The sequence below is a fragment of the Elaeis guineensis genome, chromosome 6 (genome assembly GCF_000442705.2).
Source record: "Elaeis guineensis isolate ETL-2024a chromosome 6, EG11, whole genome shotgun sequence".
Classification (NCBI taxonomy): Eukaryota; Viridiplantae; Streptophyta; class Magnoliopsida; order Arecales; family Arecaceae; genus Elaeis; species Elaeis guineensis.
The window spans coordinates 117,291,201-117,308,032 of record NC_025998.2 but is presented as its reverse complement, the minus strand read 5'-3'; the positions used below and the strand labels follow the sequence as shown (position 1 = coordinate 117,308,032).

Sequence of the window (16,832 nt, the reverse complement as noted above, 5' to 3'; positions counted from 1 at the left end):
AAAAGCCCTCAAATGGATTACAAGCAAATTCCACAAGCTATTCGTGTAAATAAACAAATAATTTACTGCAAAAAGAACAAATATACCAGCATTTACATCATATACGATTGAGCTTGCATTGCATGATATCCATGATTCCACGTGAGATGGAAAGCAACCAACAGCTTCCTTTCATTTTCTCAAACTTTTAATTGCAGTTGATCAACAAACGAAGCCAACACCAAAAAGCACTTACCAGCAACTTCAAGCATCTACCTGCCCATACAGCTACCATTGCACCAAGAATAGCTTAGCTCGGCCACTGCTAGTTCTGACTCCTTGACATGGTAATGACTGCTTCCTTGAAATATTAACACGAATACTATGGCTCTTGACAGATGCTCACATGAAAATGTACACTGCATCCTATGCTTGCTGGAAAAAAAATCCATGGAACCTGTCTAAACCTGACAGCAAAAGAATGAATAGCAAAAGAAATATCAAGACTAGCAGTATTTGATAAATGACATCTAAAGTAGGCTATCGAATTATGCAATATAGTCAATTTTGAGTTCTGTGTTTGATATGCCAGGAGCTATTGCACGATGTTTTACGATCTCATACTAAAGCACAAATATATGTTGAACCACGTTGGTAGATTACCTGGCACAGCAATAGATCAACTATTATAAATATTTTCTCCTTTTAGTTCTCTTTGAACCAATTTTAAAATCTCCATCACCTGCCACAATGTAAAAAAAAAAAAATTAATATTGATGAATAAAAAAATTAGCACATTTCGATGATCTTCATGCAAAAATATATACAATTTTGAAAAAGAAAACATGAAGAAACTGTATCATATCATGTTATAGATATGATATACACTCAAAAGCAAATGTTTTTCTTTTTCAAAGTGCATTCAGCATCAAAAGCATATTTTCAACAATCTTCACTTGCAAAAATATCTATAATTTTAAGTATCAAGTGGTTTCCTATCGTGCGTCAACTTGACATGATCATATCATGTTACACAACAAGACATTCATGCCTGTGAAATCATCTGTAAAGACTAAAAAGACAAACAATAGATAATCTTTATGCCACTCTCTTCAAAAATTGACATGTTTTAAATGTAAATGATAGTTTATTGATGTGGAAGGAGATTGAAGAGCAAGATAAGGAAGCAATGATTGTTGAAAATGATAGGAAGAAAATTCCTAGGAAGCATTTAAATAATGTATAATTATAATTGCTGTGGCCTTAGGCTTTAGACCTCTAACAATGGTGCATGTAATGTAAATTCCATATATGCTGACCCCAAGTATAGCCCTATGCCTTGTCAATGGGATATATAAAACAGAAGTAATAAAGAAAAGCAAAAATGCCATGAGCTAGGGACAGATAAAAAGGAAAGAATGTTCACAAAGAGAAGATAAAGAAAGGAGGGAGACCTACTCCATCATTGACATATGTTTCACCCTCCTTTTTAATTCTTTTTTAAAAAAATAAAAATCATGAAGAAGAAACGACTTAAACAAGCCTTATGAAGGTTTCACTTATAGATTGTTTACAAACGATGTGGGCAACATAAATAGGCCCAAAATAATCAAACGCATTAAATTAAAATTTCAAAATAAATCTATTAACCTTGTCACAAAGCATAAATGTTTTTATTAAATAAGGTTTCAGCACTCTGCAGTAGGTAAATTATAAGCTTCATCCCCCCCGCCCCTCAAAATAAGATTAAATAAGATTTCCACCCACCCCCTCCTACTCTATCTCAAGCTGTAAAATGCTATAAAACACTTGTATGCATACATGCACTTGCACACATGTATAGAAATATAAATATATACATAGATATGTAGGTGTTTACTTTTTTCTTCCGTGCCTAGTTCCAACTCCGCACAAGTGACTTGGTTAAGATGTCAACCAACTAATATGTAGTTTTTAAATAAGTAACTATCCTTTATTCTCTTACCTCTGAGAGCTGGAGCTGGCCTTGGTGAAACAATAGGTTACTCCATTTTGACCTTGGTATCACGGTTTTGAAATATGGAAACAGCCTCTTCGCATGCAGGGGTAAGGCTACATATATTTGACCCTCCCCAAACCCTATAGTTGAGCAAGACTCTTGCATTGAACACCCTTGAACTATCATTTAGCTATACACCACAATTTACTGTAGTGTTCCATTCATGAAGCACAGTTCATAGCACTGTAAACTGCAGCTTGAATATGAGAAAACATCTTGTTTGGATCATTGATCACAAAGCCTTTCTCCTGCAACAAGGTCCTCAACTGCATGAATTCATTCAATGCTAGACTTCTAGAGGATTTAGCAACCATCCCATGTTCTTCAAATTTCCATACCACTAGTGTTCCCTGTTATGAAACATACAATATCTAGTGGAAAAGCTCCTAAAAAAAGAAGATCCTATCCAATCAAAGGCCCTATAGGTCTGTGAATAACACCTTTCATAGGGGCACTCTATGAATATCACAGTATGCAAAATGGTGTATTTTAGCTGAAAGTTGAGTGCACATAAATGATAAACACACTAATCAACCTCACAATGAAAGCTGTGTAAAGCTAGATTATTTTTAATAAGGCATACTTGCCAGCTTATCTCCTGAAGTTCCTGTATTAGCTGGCTCTGCTTCAAGCATTACCAAATCATCAATCATACTTCTTCATAACTGATACTGGTCTTGGACTTGGCCACTTCAACATCCAAGAAATACATTTAAGTTCCAAATTATTGATTCAGAAAAAGAACTGTTGATAGATGAATCACAACTTACTGCAGCCAGAACCTTTCTTTTACATCATACTTGTTCCTCTTTGAAATACTTTAATATAATTAAAAAGCTTTAAGAACCACCAACCAGCAATAGGAATGACATAACCTCATCAGCCCATCATCATCTCAACAAGTATACAATCAGTAAATACTAGATACACACAACACTAGCTGTATAAATGTATCAAAAGCAAACAGTTTTATTAAGGCTTGCCATACCGTACCATACCGAACCAGCTGGTACGGGATGTACCATACCCATACCAGTTCGATATCAGTATGCGGCATAGGGGGCATACTGACACTCGGTACACCGGATTGGCCTCGTACCAATACAGTAATGGGTTAGCATTAATACAAGGCCCAATATCGATACGGCGAACTGTTTTATACTAGACCATATTAGTCACATTATCAAATTGATGAATTCTAAGCTTCTAAACATAAATTAAGCATTAGAATTTCTGCAGAGGCGAGGAAAAGGAGAAGATCATGTCTATAAGCGATGGTCATATTAAAAGGACCTTGCAATTAAGACACTGATCAATCTATCACATTTTATGGCATAGTAAAACACCCTCCTCACTACATAAGAATTTCCTTTTGGTCCTTTTCTACTTTTAAGGTTGTGAAGTTTGTAATGACTTAGCATGCCTTCCTAAAAGCACACGATAAGCATAATGAGAATATGCAACATACATATTATATTGCAATATATAAGCTAACCAAATATACATTTTGCTACAACATGCTTGTCATCATTAGTATGATAATCCTAAAGGAAACCCAAAGTTGCAAACATCGTGTATGAAGTAATATAGGTATGCCATTATAAGCTTATGAAGTGTTAGTTGCATGCAATGTAAATGTCATTAGCTGTTTAAGAGATTAAAAAGAGAGTAACAAAAAGAATACCAAATTTTTTAGTTATATCCGAATATCTACTGAAAATCAATCATTCTTAACAAGATTAAGTTGCAGAACATGCTAAAAGAATAATCAAAAGCAAAATGAAAATGAAAAAAAAAATCTTACTCCAGGATAATGTTGCAATATTGGAGAGTAATGATCAAGTGCTATGTAAATCTTTCCCAGAAGACCTAGAAGAGCATCAACCTCATCCCCTAGAAGATCAACCTAAGTCCAAATAAAATATCAATAAGTGAGACATATTATAAATTGCAAAGGCTAAATTCTTGGAATAAATGTCATGACAATGAGGCATGTCAAAATTTAATAATTACTAGTGTGTTTAGATTTACCAGAAATCAAGCTAATTTATGATTTGCCATGCTTTTTGAGAAAATATCAATTTTGTAAGAGTAAGTTTTCTTGTGCCTTGATAATTTAAAGATCCCTTCAAACAGTGGAAATTCTCGCACAAGTATTTGTTTACGCACACATTTAAGTTCCATTTTAATTTAATTTCATAACATTATCTCCAAAAATTCTAATTTTTCAAATATGGAAGAAACAAATGCAAAGAAACATGATTTAAAACTCAGGATGTCAAAACAGATACTCCTTGTCAGCTCTAAAGACTACTTGCAAATGCTATATTTGTGATGCAAGAAACAAGACACCATTTATTTCCTACTTCAGAAAGATAAAGGGGAATCCATAATCCAAAAGCATTGAAACTTAAAAAATTGTAATTATAAAAGACAAACTGCCATATAAGATGGGAAGATAACTGACATTTATTTGACTTTAATCAATATAATAGCTGATACCAAACCCCTAACATCTATATGAAGCATTTAATTTGACCTTGAAGCAAGTTTGGCTTAATTAAAGAGCCACAGATCTATCAAGATGCTTCAAGAAGACTCTTTCTCAGTTCAGCTTAAAATCAGGCATGATCAAACTTGTCCAGCTAAGAAAGAGTCAAACTTTATCCAGAATTTCGAGCTTGAAAATTTGTTTCAAGCCATGTGTGATTAGGACCAGGCTTGATCCAGCTTTGTTCTTCTAAACTGCTAAAGAAAAGTGAAAAACTAGGAGAACACACAAAATAAAAGACTTAAGCTCCAGTAGTAGAAAAGACCGAGATAACATAGCTGGAAGTTGAAGATTCGGCATCCTAGCAGATTTAGCCCTCAATATGAATGGACATCAAAGTTTTCCCAAGGCCAAACTGAATCATTGAAATATGGTTTGTTGGTTATGGTTATTCTTTTCTAGGGAAACAGAATCTAAAGGTGTAAAGAACTGACAAACAATAGATAAATACAACTTAAGTGATAAATTTTATCAAGATGAGGCTTCAGCATGTAAAAACAGATACAGTAATTTGGCTCTATTAAAGAACAGCGTTCAGAATATGACTATTAAATTTTCCAATAAAAAAATGTAACGATTCATTTCTCCAGTGTTGCAAGAGAACAAGAATCTGAGTAGAATTACGTAACTCACAAATCACACACATCACATACAACATGATACTGGTTTAGCATGAAGTGAGCATAAACTTTAAATGGCAGTTGATTTGGCCCAAAAATTAGGGTGAATAGCAGAAGAAAAAATTATCCCAGCAGCACATACATATGAAAAGGCTGAATAATTATTTTTATTTTATCATTAATGATGTTTTTAAAGTCAGGAACATTTATGACAGACAGATTTAACAAAATATACCTGAGCAAATTTTGGGCCAAACTTGTGGGAATAAAAACATAGACAGCAAGCAAATTTATGCATATACCTCAGCTTCAGCCTTTTGGAGGTTAGAACATCTGATTTCAAGCATTTGTTTGTACCAGGATTCCTTTTTCTCTAGAAGGCTAGCCCGTTTCACTAGTGGCTCAAACTGATGACTCAGTCTTTTTAACCTGTTAATAGCAGATAACATTACTTTCAAGGTATTCAGTTCATGAGATGCAAACACCAAGATACAATTATTAAATCAAAGTCACAGATGTTTCAACCCAAATGCAGTTGTTGCCTGATCTGAATTGTATTGAAGCCTCACTGATTATAACAGCTTTTACTTTCAAAGAGGCAGTGAAATAGAGAGTGAAGTCATAACATGCAGAACTTTATTTATATGACATTATCTTTTGAAAACACAAAATAATTTTTCCGGATGCCTTCATCTAAAACAAGCAAATATTTTCAAAATTTTGCAACACAACCTGTCAGACACTCTTCTTAAACCAAGTCAGACACAACACAAATCTGATTCCTGATTTTAGCTCCATTTGCACAACAGACTTCACAAGTAATTACCAGGCAAAAGTCAATATTGAAAACTCAAACTCTTAATTTTTCCCATTATGCAGCCATAATATGGCTTCAAGAAAATGAGCATAACAGCATATTCTGATTTCCTTTAGCGTATATAACCACCTATCGAAAAATAATAGCAGCTAAATACTGCCCATAAACCACTTTATTCAGAGTGCAATCCAGCACCCTCCCATATCAATTCTGGAGCACCAAGAATGAGATTCTGGAGCATCCAAGAACAAGATTTCATGCATATGTACACAGAAAAGTGCAAGGACACTGAACAGATACCATAATGTACGTAATATACGCATGCATGTTAAAATCTTGGAGCATATGTGTTATTCATTTAGGTTTACTCTTATTTCAAGCTTGAAGTAGAATAAGACCAATTTAATCCGCTTACTCCACTTTAACTGGCAAAACACTATGATGCATTCATATTAGAATAAGCTATAAACTTGTCAATCTAGAAAATTTAAGTGAAAAAAAGCAGTGAATAAGCACCTAGACTCAGTGCTTTTGATTTTCTCTGCCAATATGCTTTCAAAGTCTACAACCGCTTTTGATAACTCCATCACAGCGGCAATAGTGCAATCCAACTGCTTTGCTTGCACTCTACCCTTAGCATCAGATAATGATAGTGACTTTTTCTTCTTCTCAACTATATCATGAAGCATGGCTTTCTGCTTTCCTGCTTCCTCCAAGGCATCTGTTGCACTCTTCAATTTTTCATTTAGCTTGTTTATCTCCAACTCATATTGATGAAGTTGTTGCAAAGCCTCATTCAATCTACTCTTCATTGAATGTGATTCCTTCTTGAAATCTGATATCAATACCTCTTGCTTGCATACCTGGTCTCTAAGCAGACTAAGTTCCTGGTGAACTAGGTCAAACTGCTTCTTCTGCTGCATCAGTGTGGATCCAGTATCTACTGCTAATTTTTCCTTCTCCTTCATCACTGTGGATATTGATGATATAGTCTGCTTTAACTTCTGGTTCTCTTCAATTTCTAATCCTAATGCCTTGTCTTTTTCCAAAATTTTTGTTTCAAGAGAAGCCTTTTCCGTATAATATTTTGATATAGTAGGATTCATGGTAGAAACAACATCCCAAGCAACTCCTTTAATTATAACAGCATAAATCTCTTGCAGACAAATGGTCTCAATCTTTATATCCTCCATCCTGCATTGATGCTCACAAATCAACTCCCTTAACAGAATATTATAAAATTCATCTCTAATGTTAGTTTGCATCTTCAAGTCTTCCAGCTCTCCTTTTAATTTCATAATTTGTTTCAGAAAGTTAGCCTCTGCAGATGAGTGAAGCGACATTTGGCTCGCTGCATCAGAGACCTGTGAATACAGATGTTTGACCTCCCTACTTTTATCCAACAGCAAACTTCGTAGGCGCTGATTTTCTAAAAACAAGGAATCAATTCTGTCCTTCAAATGACATAACTCATCATGATCATCATGGATTGGAGGCAGCTTCTCTTGGTCCAAGAGAACCTCATTGAGTTTCAAAATGACTTCTAGAATTTTTCTCTTTAGAAGTTCAGACTCCTTATCTTTTCTAAAAGGTAATGAACCCTTTTCCTTGAGGAATTCCCTCTTGAGTCTGAACAACTCTTCTGTTTTCTCTTGCAAAGCTGATTCATGTTGTCTTCTCAACTTGGTCATTTCAGTTCTGAAGTAAGACACCAGTTCTTCTTTTGTCATGTGCTTCAGTTGGGATATATCAGCAACCTCCATCATGGCTTTGCCAGAGTCCCCAGATTTCTCCATAATGGTGCTTCCATTTTCCTCGGGATGAGATGGCAAATGATGATTTCCTAACACTTTTCCAGGAAAGAATTCCTTTCTTTTTGCAACACTCCATTCCTCGAAACTTTCATGGCTGTTATCTGAGCTGAGCAATGACTTAGAAATAGCATCTAGTTCTTCACGCACGGTAGCTAGCTCTGCAAATTTCTCCTGGCAACTCTTGATTAAGGTGTTAACCGGTCCTCTTTGCTCATGCAATTTTGTTTCAAACTCATCATGTAGACCCTTAATATAATTCTGAATCATGAAATTACTGATTTCCCTCTGAAATTCATGTACCCATTGCTGCTCCCACATTGAAGCCTTCATCGAGCAAAATATGTCATTAATTTGTTCAAATCCGGATGCTAGCATTATTTTTAGACCATCAATTTGTTCATCTATTTCAAGCAATTTTTCATCAGCTTTTATTTTAGGAAATATGCTAAACGTTCCTGAATCCATGGAACCTGCATTTATTCTACCATGAGAGTTCGAGGTCTTTAAATCCTGAAGATCCTCTTGAAGCCTATTAAGTTGTTCTTCTGCTGCAAGCTTTAATCTGCTTAAATGCTTTGCATAATTCAAATCTATGCTTGCATCTAAACAGCTCTGATGCAACTCCGATTTTGTTTTCTCAATTTCAACAAAAGATTCTGGCAACATCACAAATGATGCTAACCTGTTGCTTATAGCTGCATCAGATTTAGAAGACCACAACCTCTCATTCAAGCTAGCTATTTCTGCTTCCTTTGAATCAATTTTCTCAGCAGCTTCTTCAACCACAGCATTTACTATACCCTTCATGACTGACTCACTCACCATTCTTGAAATGCTGAGCCGGTCATTTATCTCATCCAAGTAAGAATCCAGATCATCAAGGAGAAACTTTTCATAAAAAACCGAGTCATTCTCGGTGTTCTCATTCCCCTTAGAATTTCTACTTGATGGCAAAGACCTATAAGCTGAAGTACCTGCCATTTCATCCAAGACCTCAGAATTCTCCACCGGCAACTGCGCTTTTGACTAAAGAAGTTCCAGTCATCGACAAGTTCAATTTAGAAAAAAAAAAAAAGAAAATAAATTAGTTTTACTGCCAATTCCAGAATAAGCAAAACTAAAATGTCCACTACTCCCATTCAAAAATGGAAACAGTTATGTTTTTAATGCAAATTTCTGAACAAAGGAAACTAAAATGCTAACAACTCCATAATAAAGAAAGATATGCATGTTTCATCCGGCAGAAAAATAATTTTATGAGAAAAAACGGACCAAAATAGCAAAAACAGTGAATTTAAGCTAGAACAGACCCTTCTTTACTATCCTAATCCAAATTCCACAAGCCAATGCCAAATTTGAAGGTACAAAAGTACTTAAGCTGACCTCTAAAAAGTGTACATTAATTCAAAATGCCAAATGTAGGAAATTCGGAGATCCTAAATCAATTCACCTTGTTTTAAGTACGAGGCAAATGAGAAGACAAAAACAAAAACAAAACCCAGTAGAAAACGAAATTATCTCTGTTTATGTAACCAAAACAAACCGAAGTCTCAATTCAGATGAGTAATCCGATCCAAAAAAAGAAAATATAAGTAAAGAGCAAAGTTAGAGAGACCCTTCAACCAAACCAAAAAAAAAAAAAAAACTGCCAAACGATAAAATATTCCAACTAAAAACCTGACCTTTACCATCGTAATCCAAATTCCGTAAGCCACTACCAAATTTAAACGGTAGAAAACTCCTGAAACCACCCTCATAATATGAAATTTACTTCAAAATGCCAAATTTACAAGTTCCAAGATCATAAATAGTCCATTAATTGCCACAGAACTAGCTCAAAGCCACAACGGGTGAAGATTTAAAAAAAACCAAAATCATAAAATTCCAAATTCTTATCTTTGTATTTCAGATAAAATCTAAGAATTCCAACTTAAAGCAAGAAAACTTTTGGAAGACCGATGTCAAATCGATGAATCCCCATATCCCACCAACTAAAAACGCCAAAGACACCACTGTTCCAAATAAATCAACTATGCCCGCCCATAATTCAGACAAGAAACAACAAAAAACGGATCGGAAACTCCATCAACAGTCAAAAAAAGGAAAAAGCACTCACGGATTCGATCCTGTCCATGGAAGCAACGAAGAGGAGGCGGTTGGGGGAAGCTTTTCGAACTTCCCGCCCTTGGTCTCGTCCACAGGAGCGAGCCGACGCTATAAAGGAGGGATGTTTAGGCCTGCGAGGGAGATCTTTTTGCCCTTCGTCCGATTACGTGGTAATTTTTTTTAGGGTTAAGAGAAGAGAGAGAGAGAGAGGCAAAAGGAGTCGTCAGTCGGACAGAATACGAGGAAAAGTCGTCGGCAAGAGAAGGCAGTCGAGGTTGGTTGGTAAAGAAAGCTGTCTGAAACCCAAAAAAGTACAACGTCCAAGGCGAGATCCACGGACGGACAGTTGGTAAATTGTAATTAGCAAACTCTGGAGATCAGGAAAAGCTTTATTTATTTCTGTTTGACTTTTCTTCTCTTTTATATTGAATATTTTAAACTAATATTACCATGGTTAAATGTTTTTACCGCCATGTTTCTTGGGCCATTTGATGTTTGGCAATATAGTATTCAACTATTTATGTTATATTAATTTTTAAAATTATACTAAATTCTTCTTATAGGTGAAATTTTTCATGTGTATGCTATATAACTTTTTATGTGGCTATATGACAATTGTCATGTGCGGAGGGTTGCACAATGTAGGTATTTTGTAGTCCTAAATTATCAACATTTTGTACTAAATTAGTTCTTATAGATATTGATATGGACGGCTATGATTCTCTAATATTAATATTTTTTTTAATTATTAATGTAATTAATAAGAATATTTTCATCCTAGGGAGAAGCACTTCTCTTGTCTCTCTCTCTTTTAAAAATTAATTTAAATTATATGGAGCAGACTAAAGGTTGGAGATGGTCATAACTAATAAAGATTCAAAATAACGTGGAGACAAACTAATCATATGGAACCTAGAAGCTGTCAGTAGTTGGTTAGTACAATAGATAAAGAGAATTGAAGGGACAAAAAAGGTACCTATTCTTTTGATTTTTTTTGAATGGATTTAAATTTTTAATCTTGTATCATGGTAAACCTACTTTTATGTGTATATGAATAAATCATGCATGTGGAATGATTTCAAAAACTATCTAATTGCTATATATTCTCTTAAGGGGTTTTTGATTGGAAGGAATGGGGATCTGAAATCAGAATCGAAATGGATGACTCCCATTCTAACCATTTGGTTGAGAGAAGTTTCATTCTGATTCTGATTCCGAAGTGAAATGAGAATGGCTCAATTTCTACTCTCTTCTATGGATTCAAATTTTCATTGTAATTTCGATTTCGATTCTAATTTTGGTCACGAACCAAATACTTCGAAGGATTTGGCCATTTCAATTTCGATTTCAATTCCAAGCCATTCCAATTCTCATTTCCATTCTGATTCCGATTGTGAACCAAACATTCTCCTAATTACTTTGAAGTAGCACTCATACTATTGTCTCAATCGTAGATACCACATTATCACCATTCGCATTATTTGATTTACTATCCCTTTTGTACTATCCATTGTAAAAATATATATATATATATATATTAAACTAAATAAGATAATTATATAATTTATTATTATCATTTCAAGGCTCAAGATCTAATGATCTATCTTTTAGCGAATGAACTAGATCGATCCCTCTTAAGGTGGTCACTTAATTTACAACTTTATATATCATGCAAATAGTACAATTTATTTTATTTTTTACACATGGGCACTCACAAGTAGTACATTAATAAATAAATTAAAAAATTATTTGATTGGGAGGAGTGGGGATCTGGAATCGAAATCAAAATGGATGACTCCCATTCCAACTATTTGATTGGAAGGAGTCTCATTCTGGGGTAGAATGAGAATGACTCAATCTATATAGAACTCAATTCCTACTCTCCTCTATGGTTCAAATTTTTATTCCAATTCTGATTTCAATTCCGATCACGAATCAAACGTTTCGGAGGATTTGACCATTCTGATTTCGATTCCAAGCCATTTCGATTTTCATTCCCATTCTGATTTCAGTTGCAAACCAAACATCTGCTAAAGCTAAAGTTGGAGTTATACACAGGAAAAGTATAATCTTATAAGATAAATAATAATAAAGAAGACACAGAAATAATCAAAATTTATAAAATCAAAAAAATGATAAAAATAATATTTTTATTCACATAGTATATATAGATAAAATACTGAGTAAAATAACTAAGGTGTTTGACTTGAAATCCATATAAAGAAATAACTGGATAATTTGCATAGCCCATGTTTAACCACGGTTGTAGATAGTGGAACTATAATTTTTTTTTTTAGGGAAAATGCTACAAAATGAAAAACGGAGTAACATATGTCAGCTCAAATGTGGAATAGCATTGTACAACTAAGCCCAGGATCAATGTATCCTGTGCCCCCAAAGAATTTGCGTATATCAAGGATTTGTTAGTTTGTACCAATTTCCATGCAACCTTTCTCCCATAACTCAAGAAGATTACAAAGAACAAGAAAGTGAAACTATCCATCCCAGTTTCCAGACCGGAGAACAAAGCATGAAATATAACTACCCACCAAATCCATTAAATCATATCGTTGTCCTATGTTTACACTTTTTTTTTATGCGGGACAGTTGTATAAGTAACGAACCCCACCATATCGATCCTTTAGGAGCGGCTAATGACAGTGATATTTGATCACCAAATCCATCTTAAGAACTTTTTTTTTTTTGGTACAGTCATCTTAAGAACTTCTTTGGTCGTTTGATAAATGTCTTTTTTTGCAATTGGACCCCCTTGATGGCTTCTCATAGCTTTGGAGCAAAGAAGGCAGAAACAAAAGCAACAACAGTAGCCACTGGGTTTCTACCCAAACTTTGAAAAAAAGAACAAAGCAAAGGTGAATGGGACCCGGTTAAAAGTAGCTTTTTAGGGATGGTGCGGTTGTTTGGGGATCCCATGTCTCTCATGATGAGGAGCGGCCGAAAAGCGGACCCGGTGGAATCAAATTGTTTCTTTGGAATTATGCGCGCATCTTGTCTTTGATCTGAAGTCGGCGAACAAAGAGAAGCCGCAATGTTGCAATTCCATGGAAGCGGCAATTCGGAGACGGTGTTTTTTTAGGGAGTTTTACTCGTATCTCTCTTAAGAATTTTTTTAATAATAATAATAGTAGTAGTAGTAGTAATAATAATAATAATTCAATATTCATTGCCAACATTATTTATTTAATGAGATGAAGGTCCTCAAGCTTGGATTGGAGACCAACGAATGTGCAGAACTACGACTAGCAGGTAGATTTGGTAAAATATATCCAAATGCATGGTTCACTGCTCAAAGGAATGATGATGCTCAAGGATGGCATCATGATTCGTTTGCCATTTGTGCCGCGATAAATTGGTCATTATAATTTAGTTATCTTGATTAGGCTAATATTGGGTTAAAAACCTAGGATGAGATTGTTATGCATACATAAATATATTGTTGCCTACTGATTTGTCAAATGACTCCAGTAGCTTGAGCTCGGCTTAGCTTGAGGAAGGCTTGAATTAAGCTTGCTTCAGCTAAATAAATCAAGTTTGAACCAGCCAAACAAGCTTGAAATTAATCTCGAGCCAAGCAAAAATAAACTAATTAGCTTAGTCAAGCTTGGTTTCAATAAGGCTAACACATTTTATGTTACATGGTATATTATATATTATATAATTACATGTTATAACGAGACAAATGAAATGAGCAATAGTAAGAATCTTGGGGTAAGAGTTTCATCAAGCCCCTCGACAAAGGAAAAATCGGTCGTGATGGATGTTGATCAATCAGAATTGATGAGAGCTTCTTTATCGAGTTCACCAGGGAGATTAGATCCGAAGGAAAAGAGGGAGAGGAGATCACCTCCAAGGAGTACTCAGTATCTGACAAGAGGTTGGTTGCTGGAAGCTACCTCCAAGAACCTTGTTGCTTCCGATAGGCAATATTGAGGGCCATTGAGGAAAAGGTAGCAGCATTGGAGCAGAGGTTCACCCAAGTCATCTCCTTCATTGCAGAGGAGATTGATCGTTCATTGGTGAGATAAAAGAAGACTTTGATCGATGAGTTCTTAGGGAGAGGTCTCTCGCTTGAGTTTGTTCAGAAAGAAATGAAGGCAAGGTGGAATCTGGAAGGAGATCTCTTCAGTTCATCTCTATCTAAGGGTTTAATCATATTTCAATACCCCTCCGAGGAGGCAAAAGCTTGTACACTTAAGTGTAGACCATGGACTCTTGCTGGCGAACTTCTAGCCTTAGACAGTTGATGATCAAAGTTTAAGTTTGGATAGGACCAAATCTAGTAGGCTAGGGTATAACTTCGACTCCTAGATCTCCATCTTGAGCTCTAAAATAGGGAGAAGATACTCAAAATAAGTGCTACGGCAAGGACTCCGATGCATCTTGATGAATGCACAGAGTCTTTGTCGCTGGGGTGATGCTCGGGTATGTGTACTAATTGATTTCTCAAAGAGTATTTTCTCCAAAACAAGGATCAAGATGAATGATAGTTTAATCTGATAGCAATTCACATATGAGAAACTATCGGATCTATATTACTCTTATGGGAAGCTTGGTCAAATCATGGAATCTTGCTGTTGCAATAAGAAAAGACTTGACAACAAACCAATTTATGGTCCTTAAATTAGGGTAGCTTGTGTACTGGTTGAGCCAATGCCTACCTAGGAGGCATGGAAAACCCCTGGACAACCTCCGATTGGTGGATCATCAGTGAGTGCATAGATACAGTCCAAGAAAACTGCTAAAAGATCTCCTCTAAGATGTCAAGCTGCTGCATCTAAACAATTTGAGGCCTCAAGTTCTAAATTTTCTTTGCTGATGAGAGAGAGCTCTTGAGAGAATTTAGGTCCATAGCAAATGAAGATCATTGAAGCATCAATTTGGGGGGGTGCTTCTAATCTCATAGCAGTCAAAGAAAAGATAAAGAGATCTCTTATATAGCAGAAAAGATCATCTGAGTCACCTCTGCAAGCCAAGATTTTGATGGTGGAGGTTCAATTTGTAGTGGGTAAGGAAGATTAAATAGTTGGATCCACCACTCCTTAGAAGCAGAGAAGTGCAAAGATTTGGAAGCCTGTTGGAAGATAATCAATAGAATAAAGGGTTGCTCAATGAGAAGATATTAAACTGCAATAACAGGGAATGTAGTCTAAGCAGCCCAAACTTTTATTCCTAACTTTAGATAAAGAGTCTCAAACTACTAATCCTATTTTTACTTACTTAAAAGGAAGCTGTGTTCGAATGAAGTTCAGTCTAGTGGGTAGGAGCTTAATTTTGAATCCAAATTTGTGTCTACTAAGATTGGATCATCATCAAGGGAGATAAGGATAGTCAAAGCAGGAGCTCCTGTAGTTCTAGATCAATAACAATTATAGTATGAAACTATAGGGGTGCTGCAAATATCCCCTTTTGCTAGCTATACGAAAACTCTTGTTCGCCAATATCATCCTGATATTTGTTTTTTTTTTTTTTTGAGACTAGGCTGTTTGTTCATGCTTTGGCTAGAATCTAAAGATTTATGAATCCAAAGAGTGAGCTTTACATGATACCAGTTGTTAAGCTTTTTGAAAAAATTACTGTTATCTGACAAAAATCTATAAAAAATATATTTTTTTTGAATATAGATAGACATATGGCTTTTGGTACTATCTCCCTTCCTAACAGGCCTAGTTAAATTTTGGATGCTATTTATATGAGTATTAATGGGCTCGAATGATGAAAATTATAGCATCATATCACTTCTATCATTTCTCTTGGTTATTCGCTTTATTTAATAGGAGACTTTAATTGTATCATCTCAGTAGAAGATAAAAAAGGAGGCAAAAAGTTTTGAGTTGATAGGGATGTGAGAGAATTTCAAGCCTTTCTAAGACAAATAGGTATGATGAATCTTGATTTTTAGGGGCCTCGTTATATTTGGTGTAGCAATCACTTGAGCATAGAGAGAGTATGGGGACATATTGATCATGCTCTTATTTCTGATCTATGATTGAATCCCTTTCAAAAATCAATGGTTACTCACCTTGCTAGATTTGCCTATGACCACTGTCCCCTTTTATTATCAATTTTGGATAAAATTAAAAGAGGGCCGGTACCATTCAGATTTAAGAAGTTATGGCTTACTTGCAATGGTATTAGAAGGGTGATCAGTTAAGCTTGGTCGTGCACTGGTAATTTTTCTTCTACTATTAAGCTATCCATCTTGCTAAAAAATACTCGTGAAGCTTTGAATCAATAGGAAAAAACCTCTTGGAAATATTTTTAAAGAAAGTCAACAATTGTATTATTAGATCTATCATCTCCAATTTCAAAAGCCTAAGCAGGAAGGCTCACAGATTTCCAGCACATGCACATGCTAGTTCTTCTTAGAGTTTATCAAAAAAATCTACATAAACAAGAGATACTATGGAGACAAAGAGCCCATACTATATATGGTTGAAAGAGGGTGATACAAATATTAACTTCTTTTAGCGATCTATAATCATTTGTAGAAGAAGAAACAAAATTCATTGTATCTCTAATGCTCAAGGGCAAAAGGAACGAGATAGAGAGGGCATATATAGTGCATGATTACACCATTTCCAATGAAAATGGATGATGTACATTATTTAGAGTATCACTGAGATTCCTCTCCTACAGTCGGTAGTCACATTTATCCGAAATGTGCTTCTAGTCAAAGCTTTCAATTCGAAGGAGATTAAAGAAGTGATCAAAAGCCTGTACCTTAATAAGACCCCTGGATTGGATGGCTTTCCAAGATTCTTTTACTATCACTTCTAGAATATCATGAAAAAAGATGTTATAGATGATATTAAATATTTCCATAGGTATGCTATGCTCCCTGATAGTTAGAAAAGTACTCATATTGGTTTGATTCCTAAAGTACCTA

The 16,832-nt window shown here is 35.1% G+C and overlaps 1 protein-coding gene across 1 annotated transcript; it reads right to left on the bottom strand.

Moving 5' to 3' along the window:
- Nucleotides 1-258: 258 nt before the first annotated feature.
- Nucleotides 259-10,101, bottom strand: LOC105046715 (WPP domain-associated protein). The gene is made up of 6 exons (XM_010925389.4): nt 9,936-10,101; nt 6,522-8,845; nt 5,491-5,617; nt 3,822-3,923; nt 643-721; nt 259-446 (listed from the first exon to the last, which is right to left on the bottom strand). The coding sequence occupies exons 1-5, from the start codon at nt 9,951-9,953 to the stop codon at nt 659-661; spliced, it is 2,634 nt and encodes an 877-aa protein (XP_010923691.1). The 5' UTR covers nt 9,954-10,101; the 3' UTR covers nt 259-446; nt 643-658.
- Nucleotides 10,102-16,832: the final 6,731 nt, after the last annotated feature.